We start from the raw sequence: 23,171 nt of genomic DNA on the forward strand, positions 1-23,171 counted from the left end.
GGGTCTGCAGTAGAGTCTTTTTTTTGGGGGGGGGCGGGTTTCGAGACAGGGTTTCTCTGTGTAGCCCTGGCTGTCCTGGAACTCACTCTGTAGCCCAGGCTGGCCTCGAACTCAGAAATCTGCCTGCCTCTGCCTCCCAAGTGCTGGGATTAAAGGCGTGCACCACCACTGCCCGGCTGCAGTAGAGTCTCAATGTGCTTTGTTTTTAGATTTTATTTTTATTATTTTTAAATTATATGTGTATGTGCATGGATATGTGCTCATATAGGACCAAATGTCCTGTGAGGCCAGAGAAATCAGATCCCCTGGAGCAAGGGTAATACAGGTTGTTGTGAGCTTCCTGATGTGGATGCTGGGAACTGAATTCAGGCCTCCTGGAGGAGCAGTACGTGTTGTTCAGCATTGACCCATCTTTCAGACCCCTTACTGTGGTTTTGACTTGTTCCTTGTCTACTCATGTACTGAGGGTCTTTTTATACATGCACTGATGATTTGTATACTTCCTTGGAGAAATAGTATGCACAGAATCATTGGCAAATTTTTGAATGTTTATTTTTATTTTATGTGTATGAGTGTTTGTCTGCACATATAGTGGTTAAGTGCTCTTAACCACTGCACTATCTCTCTAGCCCCTTGTTTCCAATTTTTGAAAATGATTTATTTATTCATATGAGGACTCTATCTGCATGTCTACCTGAAAGTAAGTAGAGGGCATCAGATTCCATTACAGATGGTTGTAAGCCACTTGCTGGGAATTGAACTCTGGAAGAACAGCCAGTGCTCTTAACTATTGAGCCATCTCTACAGCTCCAAAAGGATATATATATATATAGTTTTGTTTTTTGAGACAAGGTTTCTCTGTGTAGCTCTGGCTGTCCTGGAACTTTCTCTATAGACCACGCTGGCCTCAGATTCACAGAGATCTGCCTGCTTCTGCCTCCTGAGTATTGGGATTAAAAGCATTTGCCACCACTGCCTGTTATTGCTTATTTTTTAATTGGTTTATCTTTTTTTATTATCAAATTGAAAGAGATTTTTATTTTAGATACCACATCCTATGAGACACAAGATTTGACAATACTGCCTCCCATTCTGTTGGTTGTTTTTTTTCTTCTATTTAATTTTTTCTTGTTTCTGGTGATTGTGCCTAAGACATTAGGTGTATTAGGCAAGTACTCTGCCACTGAGCGACACCCTAAATCTTATTCTTATGTTTCTTTTGTTAAATATATTTCTAAGCATGTTGTTTATAATGGTTTTTGTTTGAGGCAAGAGAGTAAAAACCAGAACATTTGATTAATAATGTCTTTTCCTGTAAACATAAGCATTCAGCTGAGAGAACACTGACTTCTCACTTTTATTTTATAATTAAAATTATTTCCTAAATTTATATCTAGATATAAATGATATCTAGATGTTTCACCTTCATGGATGCCTGTTCACCAAGTGTATGCCTAGTGCCCATGAAGAACAAAAGAAGGCATTGGATCTCTTGGAACTAGAGTTACAGATGGCTGTGGGCTGCCATGTGGGTACTGGGAAATTGAACCCAGGTCCTCTGCAAGAGCAGCTAGTGCTCTTAGATGCTGAGCCATCTCTCTAGTTCTTCATTTTGCAATTCTAAAAGTGGGTGTAAAGAGTTTGGCATTTGAAGTTGCTTGGTGTACTTTTTTTTTTTGTATGTTTCTTTCATTTTGTTGCTTTTAAGGATCAAGTTACTGGTATTATAGAAAATCAGGACAGCATCCATCCAAGATTTCAGCCACACAGCTCTATGCCTGAACCTTCTTTGTCCCGGCACCGAAGGCAGAAAAAAAGGGAACAGGCTGACCATAGTCAAACAAAGACCCAGGTCAGCAATCTCTTTCTAATGAGTCATTGTGCTGCTTGGGAGACAGACTCTGGGAAGCTTCACTTTTGTTTAGAATGGTTAGCAGTTGCCAAAATGTAAGACATGTAAAGAGTGGACTGAGAAGCTGGGCCAGGATAAGATGCTTAATAATGCTTTCAATGTTGGAAATCCAGTAGGACTGAGTGAGCTGTTTGAGAGTTAAAGGGATGGGCTGTCGGTGCTTTGGTGCTCTGTTGCTCAGCTTTGTCTTTCTTTTTATATATTTTCTTGACTATATATATATTTTTTTGTTTGTTTGTTTGTCTGTTTTGTTTTGTTATGTTTTCGAGACAAGGTTTCTATGTGTAGCCCTGGCTGTCCTGGAACTCACTTTGTAGACCAGGCTGGCCTCAAACTCAGAAATCCGCCTACCTCTGCCTCCCAAGTGCTAGGATTGAAGGCGTGTGCCACCACTGCCCAGCGACCATATATATTTTTTTCTATGCAGTGCTGGAAAACAAACCCAGGATCTTGTGTATGCTATAGAAGTATTCTACCAGTGAGCTGCAATCCTAGCACTCAGTACTTCCTTTATTAAAATGCCTTCCATCAATACCCTTCCCTAAACCTATTAGGTGACCATTCACTTTTGGCAGTGTCTCCAAAGGACAAGCCAGTCTTGAAACTATGACTTTGTTGCCTCAGCCTTTCAAGTGGCTGGGATTATGGCATGCACAACCAGGCCTGGCTTTTTAAAGTGTGGATGTAGCCTAGTTGGTAGAGCACTTGCCTGGCATACATGAAGTCCTGGGTTCAGCTCCCTAGCACCAAGTAAACCAAGCATGGTGGCACAAACCTGTGATCCCAAAATTTAGGATATGTAAATGTGAAAATCAGAAATTAATGTTCATCCTTGCCTATATATAGTCAGATTGAGGGTAGCCTGAGGGACATGTGACCTTCCTTTTTTAAAAATTTTAAATGCTTTAAACATTTTAAGGACAACTCACTGGTGAATGTATAAGGGACTTGCCAATGGGAAGTTTTAGAAATGGCTGTATATGGAACTGATAAACTCCTTCTCTTCATATTACTTAAGTTCCAAGAATTACCCCCTCGGCTTTTGCCTTCTCACCTTGGTATTGGGAAAGTGGATATCATACCAACACAGCAAAATGATGGAAACCAAAATGGACCTGTGGCTAGGTCTGTAAACAGTTCAAGGACCAGTTCAACAGTGTCATCAAAGGTTGGTGTGATAAAGCTTTGGATTATAAAGTCTGTATGTGTTGTGGATGCTCATATTAAAACATATTAGTCACACTTTACCAATTCTAGAAGAGACATATTTGCACTTTCAGGGCATTAGCTTTGATTGAAATGGATATAGTCTGCAGTTCCAAAGATAGTCACTTGCAGTGAATTCTGAATATAAGAAATGCCTTAGTCCTAGTAGCTGTAACCCTTATATACTAAACTCCATGTCTAAGTGGTTTCTGCTCCTTGAGAGACCAATGGGAGGCCTTTAGCAGTGTTAAATGATGCATCATGCATTGCTACAGTAGTAGTGAGTAGAAACAGGAATAACTCCATGACTTTCTTTCAAAGGATCGACCATTATCAGCCAGAGAGAGGAGACGACTAAAGCAGTCACAGGAAGAACTGCACCCCTCAGGTGAAGTTGATGCCCTTTTCTAGGTGGTGGTTGATAGCTGGTAAGAAGCATGGGCTCTGGTTGTTAGCTGTACAATCTTTGAAGCAGCAATAATCTGTTCCAAAGGATTTGGAAGAGTTTTTAAAATTTCTTACATAAGCCTTATAAAGTATTGTAGAGTGCTGACTCTTTACTATCTGTCGGAGAAAGAGGATTAAAATGAGAGCCAGGGACTAGATGGATGCTGAACAGTTAATAGCACTATTGCTCTTGCAGAGGACCAAGGTTCAGATCCCAGTACTGACACAATAGCTCACAACCATCTATAACTCCAGTTCCAGGGGATCTGACACCGTCTTCTTACCTCCATATGCACCAGGGACACACGTGGTGCATATATATATACATGCAGAAAGAACACTCCTACACAAAGATAAAATTAAAAAAAAAAAATTAAAATCCAAAACAAATAAATTTGAGAGAGAGGAAGTGACACACACAGAGACACAAAGAGAGACAGGGAGACAGAAAGAGAGAGAGAGAGATAGCAAGCAAGCCAGAGGGCTTTGAACTTTGAATTTCCAGCCTGAGCTGGAAATTAGGTGAATGTTTAACTTGTTTTCCCATGCAGACTGTGCTTGTCAAGACCCGCACTGGGCTGTGTTTTTGTTTTGTTTTTGAGACAGGATCTTGCTATGTAAGCCTCGGCTGGTCTAGAACTTAGAGATCCATCTGCCACTGCCTCTTAAGTGCTAGCTTTAAAGGTGTGTGCCACCTGGCTCTATGGGAAATTGTATTTTTAAAATTGTTTCTTAAAAAAAGTGAAAAAAACAAACAAAAAAAAACAAAAAAATTCTTTCTTAATTGTTCTAATTGTTTTTTAATTGTTATATGTATGAGAGTTTTAACTCACATGTATGTAAGTCACATGCTTTTCTAGTTCCTATAGAGGTCAGAAGAAAGCATTGGCTTACCTGAAACTGGAGTTAGGGATGGTTGTGAGCCTCCATGTCTGTGCCGGCAACAGAACTCAAGTCCTGTGCAAGAGCGTCAAGTGCTCTGAACTGCTCAACCATCTTTCCAGCCCCTCTATGGGTCTTTCTTACTACCATCATCTAAAAGTTGTGTTACCAGTTTTCCTTTATTAAAGGTGACTGTGTCTCCACCATTATGGTAAAGGTATTAAGGGTAGTATTTTGTTTTGTATTTTTAGTCTCTCCAAAAGGTAGGCTGTTACCATAAGGTTCCAAAGTGTTAAAAAACTTGCCCAAGGTCCAGGAGCAGGTAAACCCAGGACTAAATTTGGGGTAAAGTGACAGACACCAGAATAATAGTGAATATGTTTTTTAGGTTACTCTAGCTTACTCTTTCTATGGTATCTTCTGTACTGTGTACAAAGTCCTCCTTAGTTGAGTCCAGCCTACTACAAACAACTACTAGGTTGTTCATATTTTTAGGTCCTGCAGTTCAGAGAACTCCAAGTGCAGTGGAGCCAGTGAAACCACAGGAAGAAGACCAACCCATCCCTGCCCAACAATTCTCTTCTGACTGCAGCATCAGTCAGGTGAATCACACACTCCTGAGAGAAAAGGTAAGTAGTCTATTCCTGGGAAACCTAATACACTAAGCTTCACAGATGTCAGCATTGTTTATGGGCATTGCTGACCAAGTTATTCCTTCTTGGAGTCAGGGTCTCAGTAGCGTAGGCTGACCTGGAATTTACTGTGTAGCTGAGGATGACCTCCAGATCCTACTGCCTCCACCCTCTAGGTGTTAGAATGCAGGCATATACTTAGTTCATTTTAAGGTAAAATCTTGATGTATAGCTCAGGATGACCTTGAACTCTTGATTCTGCTGTCTCACTGTCTCCAATATTCTATTGCTGTGAAGAGACACCATGACCATGGGAACTCTTAAAAAGGAAAGCATTTCATTGGGCAATGGTGGCACATACCTTTAATCCCAGCACTACAGAAGCAGAAGCAGGAGGCATAGAGTTTAAGGCCAGTCTGGTCTACAGAGTGAATTCTAGGATAGCCAAGACTACACAGAGAAACCCTGTCTGTCTCAAAAAAAACAAAAATGAATGAATGAATGGAAGGATAGAGGCATTTAACTCAGGCTTGCTTACAGGTTCAGAGTTTTAGCCCATTGTTGAAATGGTGGGGAGCATGGTGCCACAAAGGCAGGCATGCTGGTGGAGGACCTGAGAGTTCTACATCCAGATTCAGAGGCAGTGGGAAGAGAGTGAGACACGAGGCTAGGCTTGAGTATTTGGAACTCCAAAGCCCACCCCCGGTAATATATTTCCTCTAACAAAGCCACATCTACTCCAACAAGGCCATACCTCCTAATAGTGCCTGGTGACTAAGTGTTCAAATCTATGAGCCTAAGTAGGCCATTCCTATTAAACCACCACAGTGTCCCAATTTCTGGGATTAAAGAAAGGCACTAGCATAACTCTCGTTTACTTATGATTATGTTAGTAAGAGGGAAGGGGAAGATTAAAGCCTTGCTTGCAGCATGGGAGGTGGGAACAACACACTGAGACTCATAGCTTAGCATGGTGGCTCACAACCACCCGTAATGAGATCTGATGCCCTCTTCTGGTGTGTCTGAAGTCAGCTACAGTGTACTTATGTATAATAATAAATAAAGCTTTCAAAAACAAAAAAAAAAGCTGGGCCAGTGGTGGTGCGTGCCTTTAATCCTAGCACTTAGAAGTCAGAGGCAGGTGGATTTCTGAGTTCAAGGCCAGCTTGGGTCTACAGAGTGAGTTCCAGGACAGCCAGGGCTACACAGAGAAACCCTGTCTCAAACCCCCCCCCCAAAAAAATCATAAATAATTATTAAAAGGATTATGCTTAACTCATTCAAGGTATACTTTTTTTTTGGCTTTTCGAGACAGGGTTTCTCTGTGTAGCCCTGGCTGTTCTGGAACTCACTCTGTAGACCAGGCTGGCCTCGAACTCAGAAATCTGCCTGCCTCTGCCTCCCAAGCGCTGGGATTAAAGGCATGTGCCACCACCACCCAGCTCAAGGTATACATTCTTAAAATGTGTATGGGGCAGAGAAATCAACATAAAGACAGACAAGCAGGAAGATGATCTAGACCCTGCATGGTTTTAAACAGCCACAAGTAGCTAAGGTTTTTACAAGGTTAGAGTAATTGGATTAAAGCATTATCTTTATCATTTGGTTCTGAAATTGTTATATTGGCATCTTGTAAATTGTGATCTTATTGATATATAAACCTGATTGGATAATTAAAAAATAATGTGTATGGGTGTTTTGCCTGCATGTATGTGTGTTCACTATATGCATGCTTGGTGCCCATGGAGGCCACAAGATCCCCTGGAACTGGAATTACCCATGTGGGTGATGGGGAATGACAGTCAGTGCTCATAGCAGAAAAACTAATGACATAGATTGCCCAGGAGTTGTTGCTAACATTTGGACGTTTAGTCAGAATCCTTTCCTAGGGAATTGTCTCTTTTTCTTTATCTTTTTTTGATTTTATTTTTTCGTTATTGGGCCTCAGACATGATAGGCAAGTGTAGAAAAACCACTGAGGTTTTTCTAGTTTTATTTTGAGACAGTCTTACAAAGCCACTGGTTGACCTTCTATTCACTGTGTCATCTGTTTTTCTGTATCAGTAAACATCCCATTGCTCCAGCCAGATTTTCAACTTGTTTGTTAATGATTAATCTTTAGTTTCCTGTTTGCATCAAATTATTAAGGTTTTTGAGATAGAGTCTTCTCAAATTTTCTGCATAGAGCTTTGGCCAGCCTAGAACTTACTGTAATTCTTCAGTGTCGGTTTCTGAGCACTGGGGTTAGGTATGAGCCCCCACACCTGGCTGTACTGTTTACAGTATCATTTAGTTACTTCACTAATTGACATCTGCACTTTCTGAAGCTATAAGGTTTATGTGAACTTTACTAGTAACCCTGTAAAGAACTGTAAATTCTACATAGGAGCAGGTGGAACTGCCTGGTTGAGGTGGCATTGTCACATTAAAAATGCCAACATTCCTTCTGGAGTAAGCCCCCTACCTGAGAACTGAACTGCCAGAACAGCCATCCATTCTTCTCTGCAAAGGAAATATCTTGATAACCAAGACTGTGGTCTTGAAAAGCTTTACCTGGTGTTCCTCAGTCTTAAACCGTCAACTTTGTGTGCGGACTGTGACATCATTTAAATAAGTTAGCTTCAAGTTTTCTGTTAGTTTCTCCTTTTTAATTGTATGCAAGATAGATACATTGTGTGGCACTAAAAACTTTTTCAGTGGGCAGTGGCGCATGCCTTTAATCCCAGAACTTGGAAGGCAGAGGCAGGCGGAATTTTTTTTTTTTTTTCAAGACAGGGTTTCTCTGTATAGCCCTTGCTGTCCTAGAACTCACTCTGTAGACCAGGCTAGTCTCGAACTCAAAAATCCATCTGTTCCTGCTTCCCAAGTGCTGGGATTAAAGTCATGTGCCACCACTGCCCGGCAAAACTTTTTGAGTATACATCCTGGTTTTATTGTTCTTTCCCAACATTAATAGGAGAAGAGACTGATACACAGTCTGTCTGAGGATGAGTTAAGTTCTTCTACAAGCTCAACTGATAAATCAGATGGGGATTCCAGGGAAGGGTAAGTTCTTGGTTTTCTGTCTCAGTTCTGTTTGAACTGAGTCTAAAAAGTATTCCTACCCATGAGACTCATCATACTATTACTTGGTTATGTATGTAATTGTTTCTGATATGTGCTAGAGCTTAAAATATATCTTCTATGAGGGACTGGAGTGATGGCTCTGTGGTTAAGAAAGATGGCTTCTCTTCCAAAGGATCTGGGGTCACTTCCCAGCACCCAGATGACCTCTCACAACCATCAGTAGCTCCAGTTCCTTGAGATCCCACACCACTTCTGGCCTCCATAGGCACTGCATGGATGTGGTATACATACATTCAGGCAGAATATCTATCCATATAAAATAATTTTTAAAAAATTTAAAAAGGCTCTTACTCTTGCCTCTTGCTCTCTTGCTCCCCTTCTCTCCTCATTCCCTTTCCCCCTCTCTCCACATGGTCATGGCTGGCCTCTACTCCTCTACTCTCTCATTCTCTCTACCTTTCTCTGCCTCTTAACTCCCCTCCCCATTCCCTAAATAAACTATTCTATACTAAAAAAAAAAAAAAAAAAAAAAAAAATTTAAAAAGGATTTCTTTTCCATGAACACAATATAGTTTTCATTCAGAATTCTTAGCCTATATTCTTGGACCTACAAGTTTGTAGTTTTTATCAGTGTTGGCTCTTACTTTCCTTATAGCTTTTTTGACACTCTCCCCTCCTTTGGGATCTCCCTCCCTTCCCTTCCCTGGGATCTTTGTTTCTAAGACAGGCTCTCACCCTTCTCTGGGATTTACATACATGTGTATTAGATTGCTATGCATGTACACAGAGGCTGGGACACTCTGATTGTTCTTCCACTTTTCTCTTTGTTCTATTTCCATAGGTTCTGTTGCGTATCCGTGAGCTCACTCACCACTCCTGTGTGTAATCTGTTAGCCCTGTTTAATGCATTTTGTTTCCGTTTCTAGCGTTTGATGTGGGCCTGTTTTATGTCTTCCATACTTATCCTTTAGCACATTAATGTTTTTCTCTTTTGTAGCCTAGGAGGGGTATTTATAATACCTTCTTTAATGATCTCATTTACACATTCTATCAAGTCAATTCTGGGTTTGTTTCTGTAAGTTTCATGTTTTTTTTCTTTCACAAGAGTGCCTCTCCTATTCTCTTCAGTTTGGAGTAGAGTGTACCTGGTTAAGTTTAGCTCTCTGAGGCTGGTGTTCCTGTGATTCTTCAACTATTCTTGGCTTTTATATTTGTGTAGATTTAAGTCACTTGGAAATGGCTATGTAGAAATTATATGCAAGGTTGGGTTGCTTCTTCCTGACCCTCTCCTTTCCAGCATTCCGTTTGTCTTCTGCTAGCAGTGGCTGTCAGACCTCAGCCCTGGCTTCTGCCTGATGCTTTTGTTCTGTATTTTGAGATGCATGTGCTCTGTCCTTAGGCTAAAAACTTGACTCCTTTCCAAAATCATCTGTCAGTTGTGTTCATCATTGCCTTCCTGTAGATGCCTTTTGTATTTTACAAGGAGATTGTAGTTACCTGCTGGGCGTCGGCAAGCAGAGCTCCTAAAGGCCATTTCACATTTAACTTTTAACATGCAGTCAAGTAAATGCTAAGGAGGCTTTTCCCTCAGGAAAAGTCATACAAATGAAATGAAAGACTTGGTGCAGCTGATGACTCAAACTCTGAGGCTGGAAGCTAAAGAGAGCTGTGAAGATCTCCAGGTCCTAAACCCGGGATCAGAATTCAGGCTTCATCGCAAGTATCGAGACACGCTGGTGCTTCACGGCAAGGTTGCGGAAGAGGCGGAACCAGGTGAGTAGTTCATTCTTTCTCAGAGTGGGGAACAACACTAATACTTGCAAGTTATTTTGACTTTAACTTTTCATTTGGATATCTACACAAAATGTGTATCTTATATAGTGCCCATGGAGACTAGAGGCACTGGATTCATGGGAGCTGGAGTTACACATGGTTGTGAGCCATTTAATGTGGGTGCTAGGATTAAATCCAGGTCTTCCAGGAGAACAAGAACTCTTAACCACTGAGCCATCTCCCCAGCTCTTGAAAATTTATTTTTTTAAATAAATATAAATAATTCAATAAGTCATATAACATTGCATAAAATATTTGAACTTTTTAATGGGAATTTTCATGTTAGGCAATTAATTAATTATTAATTCTTTAAGTTAGTTTTTTTAGATTTTGGAGATGATAGCATGAAACTTAATGACTAAGTTTTTAGTTACTAAAATACTAGAAATATAGTTTATTGGGAGGACACTTCAGCTAATATGTGCAAAGCCTTGGGTTCCGTCCATTCTTAGCACCCTCATAAAAGAATTTTTTAAAAACTAACGTATAGTGGCTAGAAAGATGGCTCAACAGTTTAGAGCACTTGCTGTTCTTCCAGAGGTCCTGTGTTCAATTCCCAGCACCCACATGGAAGCTACAACTGTTTGTAACTCCAGTCCCAGGGAATCTGAGGCTCTCTTCTGACCTCTGTGGGCACTGCAGATGTGGTGCAGAGACATATATGTGGCAAACATCTATACATATAAACTAAATATAAATATTTTTTAAAAAACTAAACTATATAAATGAGCTAAGCAAGGTTTCTCATGTCTATAATCCCTGTACTTAGCAGGCTAGGGCTGGAGCATTACTTAGAGTCTGTAGCCTGCCTGGGCTATAGAATAAGACCCTGACTTGGCCGAGAGATGGCTCAGAGTTAAGAGCCTTGGATGTTCTTCCAGGGGTCCTGAGTTCAATTCCCAGCAACCACATGGTAGCTTATAACCATCTATGAGATCCGATGCCCTCTTCTAATATGTCTGAAGACAGTGACAGTGTACTCATATACATAAAATGAAAAAATAAATCTTTAAAAAAAAAAATCCTTTTTTTTTTTTTTTTGGTTTTTTGAGACAGGGTTTCTCTGTATAGCCCTGGCTGTCCTGGAACTCACTCTGTAGGCCAGGCTGGCCTCGAACTCAGAAAAAAAAAAGTCCCTGACTCAGACAGACAAAAATAAGTAACATGATAATAAAATAGAAATGTAAGAAAGTAGACAGACTATTTGAATTGAGGAAGGGGGACTAATGACTGATGGGAAGGGCTGGAGATATCATAGAGGATAATTGTGATCAAAGTAAATAATATGTCTATATACAAATATCATAATGAAATACAGTATTGTATGTCAACTAAGAAATTTTAAAAATAAAACAGAAAAAGATACTTTTCCTTTATTAAAAAAAAAGATTTGCCGGGTGGTAGTGGTGCACACCTTTAATCCCAGCACTTGGGAGGCAGAGGCAGGCGGATTTCTGAGTTCGAGGACAGCTGGTCTACAGAGTGAGTTTCAGGACAGCAAGGACTACACAGAGAAACCTTGTCTTGAAAAAAACAAAAAATAAAATAAAATTAAAAATTAAAAAAGATTTATTTATTTATTTATTTTATATATATGGGTACACTGTAGCTGTACTGATGGCTGTGAGCCATCACGTGGTTGCTGGGAATGGAGGTTGCTTTCTCTGGTCGGCCCCACTGGCTCCGGCTTAAAGATTTATTTCTTGGCTGGGCAGTGGTGGCACGAGCCTTTAATCCCAGCACTTGGGAGGCAGAGGCAGGCGGATTTCTGAGTTTGAGGCCAGCATGGTCTACAGAGTGAGTTCCAGAACAGCCTGGGCTATACAGAGAAACCCTGTCTCAAAAAACAAAAAACAAAAAAAAAACAAATAACAAAAAAATTATTTATTATTGTATTTAAGTACACTGTAGCTGTCTTCAGACACACCAGAAGAGGGCGTCAGATCTCATGAAGGATGGTTGTGAGCCACCATGTGGTCACTGGGATTTGAATTTAGGACCAGGACCTTCAGAAGAGCAGTCAGTGCTCTTAACTGCTGAGCCATCTCTCCAGCCCTATTGTTTTGCCTTTTGTTTACTCTTTTGGAAACAAAAGTTTTGCTACACAGCCCCAGCTGTCCTAAAATTTGCTCTGTAGACCAGGCTGGCCTTGAACTCAGATTCACCTGCCTCCTTCCTGAGTGCTATGATTAAAGGCATGGGCTACTACTATGCCTAGGTGAGGAGAACGTATATAAATGAAGTCATTAAGCCAAATTCTTGTTAAAGTGAAAATAATTGCTTCATGATTGTAAGATGTTGGTTGTATTGTTCTTGCTGCAGTGATATTTATTTTCCATTTTTGTTCCTGAATTTTTAGGTATCATACCAGGTTCTGAAAAGATCAGGAGGATAGTTGAAGTCTTAAGAGCTGATGTAATCCAGGGCCTGGGGGTTCAACTTTTAGAGCAGGTATATGATCTTTTGGAAGAAGAAGATGAGTTGGAGAGAGAGGTAAGTGTCATAAGCTGTGTCAAGCTGCTTATGTTATAGACTTTTGAAGTTTCTTTTTAAATATAATGTCTGCGCCATGCAACTTGCCTATTGAAGCACACATTTCAGTGATTTGCTGTGTCCCAGTCATCAGCACAGTCAATCACTGACCATTTTCACGGCTCCCCAAGGAAACCTTGTACCATTACAGTGTCTCCTGACTCCTTTCTCAGCTCTAAGCCACAAAGAGGCAACTTGTATAAATGGAGTCACATACAAGGGGTCTTTGTGTTTTGCATCTCTCTGTAATGTTACAACATCCATGTTGTAACATGTATCAATACTCAGGTTTTTTTCATGACCAAATATGTTATCCTATGCATTTTGTTTGCTTATTAAGTGATGGATATTTATGTGATTTAAACACAAGTTTTTGTGTTGCTTGATCATACAGTAGCCATACTGAAATGTTTGACAATTTCCAGACTATGCTATAAAGTGACGACACCATTTTATACACTCACAATTACATTCTAAATTCTCCACACCTTGATGGTAATTGCTATTGTCTCTTTGATTATAGACATTCTAGTGGGTATAAAATGGCATTCATTGTAAATTTGACTTACATTTTCCTGATGACTACTGGTATTATGTGTATTTTCATATACTCTATTTGCGTATTTTCCTCAGAGAAATTTTTAAAATTGGGCTAATAACCTTTAAGTTATTGACTTTTTATATGTTCTGGATTCAAGTCTCTCATCAGATGTAAGATTTGCAAATGTTTCTCCTTATGTCTAGCAATGTTTGAGTTGACCCTTACACTATTTACAAGCTTATACAGATTTTTCTGTTTCTTTGATGCTCTTGTTAGATTACTTCTAGGAATTTCTCAGTTTCTACTAGGTTTTGAAATTGGTTGCTGGACAATCACTTATAGTTGTTATAATGTTTTTATTTGTATAGAATTGAAGGTAATATCTCCATTTTAATTTCTAATTTTCATATTCTGAATCTCCCCTCTTGCTTCATCTGTTTAAAGCTTTGTGAATGTTCAGTGGCACTAGCTTGTAGTTGCAGGTATTCAGAGTACTGAGGCAAGAAGTGTTCCAGACAAGCTGGGCAACATAAAGATCTGTCTGAAAAAGAGATGGGAGAGCAGGCGGGGTGGTGATGGTCAGGGGCGTTAGGCTGGGGGAGGAGAAGACTGGAGAAGTCTCTGGTTTTTTTGGAATGCTGTGCCCTGTATGGCATCTTCATTTTCTGGTCTGGAGCACAGGTAATTGAAACCCATTGTTTTTAGTGCTGCCGTGTCAGATCTTCATCCTGTAGACTAAGCTGGGCAAAAGACAATCTTCTGCTTCTTACCTGAAGTCTCCTGATTTTAGCCTCAATTTTGCAGTAGGATGATAGACATGTCAATGACCTGCTTCTCAGAAAGATAACCTTTCCCCTGCAGCAAGAAGACCTGTGATAGGGTTTGGTGGCAGTTTACTGGGATTCACATACTAAAACTCTGATTACCAAATTTTATTTGATGTTCTTTTTAAAGATATTTAGCTTTGACTGTTTTATCTTGTCTTATATGTATGGTTGTTTTACCTGCATGTGAGTTTTTGCATCACTTCTATTCCTGATGCCCTTGGAAGAGGGTTGGAATCAGATCCCATGGAACTAGAATTAAAAATGGTTGTGTACCTGCTGGGAATTAAACCTGGGTCTTCTGGAACAGCAGCCAGTCTTCTTAACCACTGTACCAATTTCCCAGCCTTTGTTAAATAAATGTTCTTGAATAAATATTTTTCTTTTTTAATAAATATTTAAAAAAAACAAAACAAAACAAAACAAAAAAACCTTTCTAGAGCTGGGCGGTGGTGGCACATACCTTTAATCCTAGCACTTGAGAGGCAGAGGCAGATAAATATCTTGAGTTTGAGGTCAGCCTGGTTCACAGAGCAAGTTCCAGGATGGCCAGAGCTACACAGAGAAACCCTGCCTTGAAAAAACAAAACCAGCCGTGCGGTGGTGGTGCACGCCTTTAATCCCAGCACTTGGGAGGCAGAGGCAGGCGGATTTCTGAGTTCGAGGCCAGCCTGGTCTACAGAGTGAGTTCCAGAACAGCCAGGGCTACACAGAGAAACCCTGTCTCGAAAAACCAAAAAATAAAAAGAAAGAAAGAAAGAAAAAGAAAAGAAAAACAAAAAACAAAAACCAAAAAATAATTTTTTTTAAGACTTCATTTTTATGTGTATGAATGTCTGTCCTGCTTGCATGTTTGTCTGTGCACCATGTGCGTGCCTAGTGTGCACTGGGTCAGAAGAGGGCATTTGATCCCCTGGAGCTGGAATTATAGACAACTGTGAGCTGCCCTGTGGGTGCAGGAAACTGAATACAGGTCCTCAACAAGAACAAGTGCTCCTAACTGCTGAGTCATCTTTTTCTAAAATTGTATTATTGTGTGTGCATAAGAGTGCATGGATACATGGACATACCATGGCAAATGTGGAGATTAAAGGACAGTTTTCAAGAATTGGTTCTCTCCTTCCACTATGTGGTTTCTGGAGATTGAATGCAATGCAGGTCACCAGGCGTCAGTGGCAAGTGCCTACTCCTTGAGCCATCTCACTAGCCCTGAATAAATATTCAATCAAATGTTCTATGCCTGTAGGTCCTATAGGTACTGTTTGTTTGTTTTGTTTTGTTTTGTTTTGTTTCTCAGTGATGGGGATAGAACCAGGGCCTTGTGCATGCTAGGCATGCATCCTGTCTTTTCAGTAGGGTTTGAACATAATTTTCCCCATTTCCAGTCTGCAGAGCTATTTATGCTGCCATGAACAGTAGACCCAATCCTTTTTATACTGATTTATATCTTTTAAAAAATTTCAATAGTCCTTCAGACTTTTTTTAAAGGATGTGTTCATGTGTGGAAGCAGGGCTTTATTCATGATATGTGAGTACTCTACCGCTTAACTGTACTCTAGCCTTATTGACAGTTTTGAAGAGCCTAGGCCACATGTTTTATAAAATAGCACTTGGAGCTGGGTAGGTAGATCTTTGTGAGTTCCAGGACTGCCAGGGATACACATAGAAATCTTGTCTCCCAGGCGGTTGTGGTGCACGCCTTTAATCCCAGTACTTGGGAGGCAGAGGCAGGCAGATTTCTGAGTTCGAGGCCAGCCTGGTCTACAGAGTGAGTTCCAGGAAAGCCAAGGCTATACAGAGAAACCCTGTCTCAAAAAAAAAAAAAAAAACGAAAAAGAGAAAGAAAAGAAACCCTGTCTCAGCAACCAACCAACCAACAAATAAATAAATAAACAAATAGCAGTTGGTTTTGTATTCTCTTCTGTTTCCTTTCGGTTCTGTTTTAGACAGGGTTGCATGTATTCTACTCTGACCTTAGACTTGCTGTGTAGCTGAAGGTGACTTGAACTTCTGATCCTCTTGCTTCCATACCCCAGATACTGGCATTATAGGTATATGCTGCCAAACCCAGTTAATGCAGTGCTGGGGACCTAACCCAGTGCTCCCTGTATGCAGGCAAGCATTTACTAAGTCACATCCCAGCCACTGCACTTAGCTATTTTCTGCTGAATAGTTTGACATTGTATTTTGAGTCAGGGCCTGTCTTTGTAACAAAGACTGGCCTCTGGTTGGTGGTCCTCCTGCCTCTGCCTGCTGATGCTACTAGAATAGATACACACTACCATTCTTAGCTAGGTTATCTTTTTTTTTTTTTTTTTTTTTAAAAGACAGGGTCTCATGTAGCCTAGGTTGGTCTCAAACTTACTATGTAGGCTGGTCTTGAATGCTTAATCCTCTTGTCTCCACCTCCAGGTTTCATATTTTTACTAGCATACTATCAAAGTGATGTTGTATATTCAGTGAATTATATCGAAATCTGTGTCATATCCATTCAACATACTAGGTGTCATTCTAATGTTAAGCATCATTCATTTACACATCATAAGATACACTGTATACTGTGCCCTTTTGGGGTCTTTTTTTTTTTTTTCTTTTTTTTTTTTTTTTTTTGGTTTTTTCGAGACAGGGTTTCTCTGTATTGCCCAGGCTGTCTGGAACCTACTCTGTAGACCAAAGTGGCCTTGAACTCAGAAATCCACCTGCCTCTGCCTCCCAAGTGCTAGGATTAAAAGTGTGCGCCACCACTGCCCGGCTTGGGGTCTAATTTTAAGCATCATTTATTTACACATCATAAGATACACTGTATGCTGTGCCCTTTTGGGTTTACTAGTCAGGTTTTGGAAGCCCCACCCTTTTCTATGTTGAGATTGGGTCTAACTAAGTTACTTTGCTTGCCTTCAAAGTGACTAGGGCAGGCCTTGAGCTTGTGATTCTCCTACTTCAGCCTCCTGAGTAGCTGGGATTCATGCCCAGCTTTGTTTTTCTTTTTTTATTTTTTTGTTTTTGTTTTTTTTTTCAAGACAGGGTTTCTCTGTATATCCCTGGCTGACCTGCAACTCACCCTGTAGACCAGGCTGGCCTCGAACTCAGAAATCTATCTGCCTCTGCCTCCCAAGTGCTGGGATTAAAGGCATGCGCCATCACCACTGCCTGGCTTTGAAGTCAGCAAGATGTCTTAGCAGGAAAAAGCTCTTGCCATGTAAAGGTGTAAGGAGAGAGTCAACTCCATGCAGTTGTCCTCTGATCTCCATATGTGCACTGTGGCATGTTTGAACACATGCAGATTGTACATAGATCATACACAATAATTTTATATAAACAGAACTGCTAGTATTTCCCCATATGGTTTCTTCTTTGGTATTGTTGGAAGATAATATTTAATGTGCAACTCAGCAGAAAGGGACAAAACACAGAGAAAAGTAGAAGTGGCTGGCATGCTGACTTAGCAGTTTTTAAAGTTCCCAGCCCAAGAAATTCCCATCCTCTAACACCCTCCCCTACCCCCAGTTCTTCATCTTACTGGGTCAGCTTATGTAATGAATACTCTGGAGCCTGAGACTACCCCTCTGCACCTGTCCGATGGGAACTCAATCATGTAGCCAACTGCCTACAGCTTCCCAAGTCAAGAGTTTTGGGACAAGCAGGTGTCAGCTGCCAGCCAGCTTGGGGCTCATCTGAAATGGTGAGCTCTCAAGGCACCTCACACTGAAAATGGGCTAATAGTTTAATTCTTAGTGTGATACTTAAGGAGACCTTTGTTTAAAGATTAAAGGAATTACTTTTCTGTCATGTACTGATTTTCTCATCTGTTTCTCAAATAGGCACAATTACAGGAGCACATGGGAGACAAGTATACAACTTACAGTGTGAAAGCTCGCCAGTTGAAATTTTTTGAAGAAAATGTGAGTTTTTGAGATTTGTTTTAACATGCTGCCAGAACTAAAGATCTATTTTCAAAGGTTTTCATCCTAAAAAACAAACAAACAAACAAAACCCTGTTTCAGTCATTTGGAGGCTGATCACCATCCTTTGTTGGATATCTCCTTGGAGTCTTCTAACTATCAAGAACTCAAGAGCAGACTAATGTGAAACAAGTTCACAAAAGAAAAAACTTTGAATATCATATGTTTTTGAGGAAAAATGTTATATGTTTGTTACTGTTTCCTGAGCCTTAAGACAACTTTATATTTGGTTTATTTTTTTAAAGATATTAACTAGCTTGAAATGGGGCCAGAAAACATTGGATTAAATTGTACTACAGTGATAGAAGCAACAAGAGAAACAAATGACGTTTCGTGCTGATGCATGCTACCATTAGTAACCTTTGCTAGTAGTTGATGGTTATTCCCTAATATCAATTCACTATTCTGGGAATAGATTTAAAGAACATGAGGTTCTATGTTACATTTGAACAACTTTTTTTTTTTTATACATCAATGGACTTTTAATATTTTGATTTATTCTGAACCTTAGTGAGGTTGTCTTTAGACCCTTAGAATTCTTGTTCAACCTAAAGTATAGCTTTGTAAGTCACCATGACTTGACATGTTTAATTTCTTTTTCCCATCAGCAAAAACATTCTCTTAAACATGACTTCCTCTTTCAATTAAGCAATGTCTAAGTCCAGGTCCTTAGTTCTACTGGATGTATGCAATATTTGTCTTTATGTACAATAAAGTGTCAGCCAAGCAGTGGTGGCACGCACCTTTAATCCCAGCACTTGGGAAGCAGAGGCAGGTGGATCATGAATCAGTGCCAGCCTAGATGACAAAGTGAAGCTCAAGGGCAGCTCAGACTAGAGACCCTTGTCTTAAAAGAAAGTCCTAATTGTATATCACATGTTGTGTTAATTATTTAATAAATAATGTTCATCTAGAAGGATTTTTATAAATAAAATACAAGTTGTGGTGGTTTGAATATGCTTGGCCCAGGGAGTGGCACTATTTGGAGGTGTGGCCCTATTGGAGTGGGTGTGGCTTTTGTGGAGGAGGTGTGCCACTATGGCTATGGGCTTTAAGACCCTCTTCCTAGCCGGGTGTTGGTGGCGTACACCTTTAATCCCAGCACTTGTGAGGCAGAGGCAGGTGGATTTCTGAGTTCCAGGACAGCCAAGGCTACACAGAGAAACCCTGTCTCAAAAAAAAAAGAAAAGAAAAGAAAAGAAAAGACCCTCTGCCTAGCTTCCTGGAAGCCAGTCTTCTCCTAGCTGCCTTCGGATGAAAATATAAAACTGTCAGCTCCTCCTGCCTAGATGTTGCAATGCTCCCGACTTGATGATAATGGACTGAACCTCTGAACCTGTAAGCCAGCCCTAATTAAAATGTTGTCCTTATAAGTTGCCTTGGTCATGTTGTTGTCTGTTCATATCAGTAAAATCCTGACTAAAACACAAGTCTTTAGTAAATTTTCACTTAAGATTAATTGTGGGGGAGAAGGGGGGAGAGTGTGGTGTGTGGTATGTGGTGTGTGTGTGTGATTTCCTGGACTTGACTTTGTAGGTGGCCTGTGAGCTACCTGATGTGGGTGCTGGAACTGAACCCAAATGTTCTACAAAAGCAGCAAGTGCTCTGAACTGCTGAGCCATCTCTCTGGCCCTATCACCTTTATATTGAAAGGGCTGATAATTACTCCAAGTGTATTTTCTTTTTTGTTTGTTTGTTTGTTTGTTTTTTAAAGATTTATTATTTTATTTATTTTATGTGTATGAGTACACTGTAGCTGTACAGATGGCCATGAGCTGTCATGTGTGTGGCTGCTGGGAATTGAGCTCAGGACCTCTGCTGGCCCTCCTCGCTCCGGTATAATTCACTGTAGCTGTCTTCAGACACACCAGAAGAGGGCGTCAGATCTCATTTCGGGTGGTTGTGAGCCACCATGTGGTTGCTGGGATCTGAACTTGGGACCTTCAGAAGAGCAGTCAGTGCTCTTACCGCTGAGCTATCTCGCCAGCCCCATGTATTTTCTTTGTTACTGTGTCCCCAACTCTCCCCTGAGACAGGGTCTCACTATGCAGCTCTGGCTGTCCTAGAACTCACTATGTAGTCCAGGCTGGAGATCCACCTGCCTCTGCCTCCTGAGTGCTGGGATTAATGGCAAGCACTACTATGCCCAACTTCAAATGTTTTGTTTATAGAGGGAAAAAAAAATGACTTTGAGAATTACACACCAATAATTTAGTAAAATGGTCTCTTTTAGTCACTTGTTATTGTGCCAAGAGTTAAAAAGTATTGAATAAAGTTAAACTTGACCTTACAGTCTTGTAATTCAGGTCACAGCCTAGGTCCTGAGGCCTCTTAGTTTTGCTCTGAAGAGTTTATGAGAACAACTTGTAGACCCATTGTCAGGTGGGTGTAATTGTTGACAAGCAGCTGGCTTTCCTGAGCTGTTTATTTCTTGCAATTCTGGAACCATCCATCTTTCTGAATAGTCTTATTTTTCCTTTAGTTTCTTTCTTTTTAAAATTTATTTTATTTACATTCCAGCCGTTGCCTCCCTTTCTAGTCCCCCCTCCCACACTTCCTCATCCCATTCCTCCTCTCCCCCACCTCTCTCCTACCTCCAAAAGGGTTCCCTTCCTCCCGCACCAGGCCTCCCCCTTCCCTGGGGACTCAAGTCTCTCCAGGATTCAGCACATCTTCTCTCTCTGAGGCCAGACCAGGCAGTTCTCTACTATATATGTGCCAGGGGCCTTGGTCCAGCCCGTGTGTGTGTGTGTGTGTGTGTGTGTGTGTGTGCGCGCACGCGTGCGTGTGCATGCACATATATGCGTGCACATGCTGCCTGGTTGGTGGCTCAGTCTCTAGGAGCCCCCTGGGGTCTGGGTTAGTTGAGACTGCTGGTCTTCCTATGGGGTTACCCTCCCATTCAGCTTCTTAAATCCTTCCCCAAATTCAAACATAGGGGTCCCACACTTGAGTACAGTGGTTAGGTGTAAGTATCTGCTTCTGTCTCAGTCAGCTGCTGGTAGAGCCTCTCAGAGAACAGCAATGCTAGGCTCCTGTCTGTAAGCACATCATAGCATCAGTAATAGTGTCAGGCCTTGATGTTCCACCATGAGATGGATCCCATGTTGGGCCAGTCATTGGACTGCCTTTTCTTCAGTCTCGTCTCCATTTTTGTCCCTGCATTTGTTTTAGACAGGAACAATTCTGGGTCAGAAATTTTGACTGTAGGTTAGTAATCCAGTTCCTCCACTTGAGTCTAACTACTGGAGGTGGACTCTTTGAGTTCCATCTCTTCAATGTTGGGCATTTTGGCTAAGGTCACCTCCATTGAATCACCTCCTGGGTCTCTGGTACTTTCTAGAGGGTTCCCCCCTACCCCTAGGCTGCATTTCATTCATTCTCCTGGCCTTCTGGGCTTTTTCCCCCTGGCCCCCATACCTGATCCTGTTCCCCTTTTCCCCTCCTGCTTCTTTCTCCCATCCAGGACCCTCCCTCCTTCTGCCTCCCATGTTTATTTTCTTCCCTTCTTGTAGCTGTCCAGCAGCTACGCAAACTGGGTTCCTGAAAGAAAGGATGGGGTCTAGAAGTGGGGGATAGGACGCCAAGGACTGCCTTGGTCTCATTAGACCAAGACAAAGTTTTCCGATCAAGGTCCAATGTTTACTTAGGAGAATGAGCCTTTATAGAAAATGAAGGGGCTGGCGAGATGGCTCAGCCGGTAAGAGCACTGACTGCTCTTCCGAAGGTCCTGAGTTCGGATCCCAGCAACCACATGGTGGCTCACAAGCACCCGTAATGAGATCTGACGCCCTCTTCTGGTGCATCTGAAGACAGCTACAGTGAATTACGCCAGAGCGAGCAGGGCCAGAGCCGGCAGAGGTCCTGAGTTCAACTCCCAGCAGCCACACCCATGATGGCTCAGGGTTATCTGTACAGCTACAGTGTACTCATACACATAAAATAAATAAAATAAATCTTTAAAAAAAAAAAAAGAAAATGAAACCATCCCCCTCAAAGCCAGAATCTCATCAAGTCATTAGCATCTTGTTGCTAGTATAGAAGCTTGTCAAGCAGGAACACTCAGCAACAGCTATAGGTGGTGGCTCCTTATAGAAACTTCAGAAGCAGCAGGACAGTAGAATTCTCTTTATCTCAGAAAACTCCACCTCAAACTCAGAAATCCACCTGCCTCTGCCTCCCAAGTGCTGGGATTAAAGGCATGCACCACGACCGCCCGGCTTATTTATTTATTTATTTTTTTAAAGCAAAACTTTCTAATAATTACAAACTCACTAGAAGCAACCCCTTTAAAATTACCAGGATGCAAAGGAAAAACAACCTTTTAAATACACAATAACTTTATATGAAGTAGGCAGCCAGATTGTAATACCTCTATAAATTTTACAGCATCATTGACCTTTACAAATCTTGATTTTAAACTTTATTTTGAACAGCACCTGAATAGATCTGAAATAATGCTGTTTCATCTTAAAAATAATTCCCCGGAGGCAAGGAAAGGTGAGGCTTCTCTAGGCAGGGTTTGCAAAACAAACAAAAAAAAATGTCATACCTCGCTGAGGTCTCTCTGCGATTTGTATTATCTCAAATGTAAATATCTTTACTCTGAGTATACTGCTTGAGTTTTGGCCTCAATATTACAACTCCTGCAGTGAGGACAGATTCTAGAGGAGTGATTTTATTGTCTGTCCATGTCTCTAAATTTTTTGACAGTATTTCTTAAGCTGATTTATACTTAAAACATTCCTATAACCCTGGTGCTTGAGAAAGCATTGTTTGTACGTACTGTAATCTCCTGTAAGGCAAACACAGCTAGACTCCGATTGTATGAGAGTCTAATTTCCACACAAAGATGAATATATCTAGATAAATCTATCTTTGCTTTGCATGGCTGGATGGCCGCAGAGAACTACATTAGAGTTCTCATGAGACAATTATGTGTAACAAAAGGAACCCCCTTTTGAGAGTATTTGAAAATTTTACTAGCTAGCTGTTTTTATTTAATAAATTTTCGCTGAGATCTCCTTTTTAATTTGGGGGGGGTAAAATTTTACCACTGTATCCAATAAAGCTTATGTAAAAGGGGCATTGGGTCCATACTGGCCACAGTTGTCTTTAGCTATTATTATTACTCTTGCAATTATCCTACTTACAAAATATAGGTGAGTTAAGAATCTTGAGCTGGGCGGTGGTGGCGCATGCCTTTAATCCCAGCACTTGGGAGGCAGAGGCAGGCGGATTTTCGAGTTAGAGGCCAGCCTGGTCTTTCAATCATACAGAGTGAGTTCCAGGACAGCCAGGGATATACAGAGAAATCCTGTCTTGAAAAAAAAA

The 23,171-nt window shown here is 40.9% G+C and overlaps 1 protein-coding gene across 3 annotated transcripts in view; it reads left to right on the top strand.

Moving 5' to 3' along the window:
* Nucleotides 1-18,794, top strand: part of Nek4 (NIMA related kinase 4) — a 38,675-nt gene extending 19,881 nt beyond the window's left edge. For 2 of the 3 annotated variants that reach the window (XM_031361723.1, XM_031361725.1), the window contains 8 exons: nt 1,709-1,852; nt 2,931-3,080; nt 3,440-3,506; nt 4,943-5,076; nt 8,036-8,124; nt 9,737-9,918; nt 12,338-12,471; nt 17,697-18,794. In XM_031361723.1, coding sequence (XP_031217583.1) covers nt 1,709-1,852; nt 2,931-3,080; nt 3,440-3,506; nt 4,943-5,076; nt 8,036-8,124; nt 9,737-9,918; nt 12,338-12,471; nt 17,697-17,789 — 993 coding nt within the window. In that variant the 3' untranslated portion in view covers nt 17,790-18,794. The remainder of the gene's footprint in view (nt 1-1,708; nt 1,853-2,930; nt 3,081-3,439; nt 3,507-4,942; nt 5,077-8,035; nt 8,125-9,736; nt 9,919-12,337; nt 12,472-17,696) is intronic. The other variant, XM_031361724.1, reaches the window with a different exon arrangement.
* The last annotated feature ends 4,377 nt before the right edge of the window (nt 18,795-23,171 follow it).

The sequence above is a fragment of the Mastomys coucha genome, unplaced genomic scaffold (assembly GCF_008632895.1).
Source record: "Mastomys coucha isolate ucsf_1 unplaced genomic scaffold, UCSF_Mcou_1 pScaffold9, whole genome shotgun sequence".
NCBI lineage: Eukaryota > Metazoa > Chordata > Mammalia > Rodentia > Muridae > Mastomys > Mastomys coucha.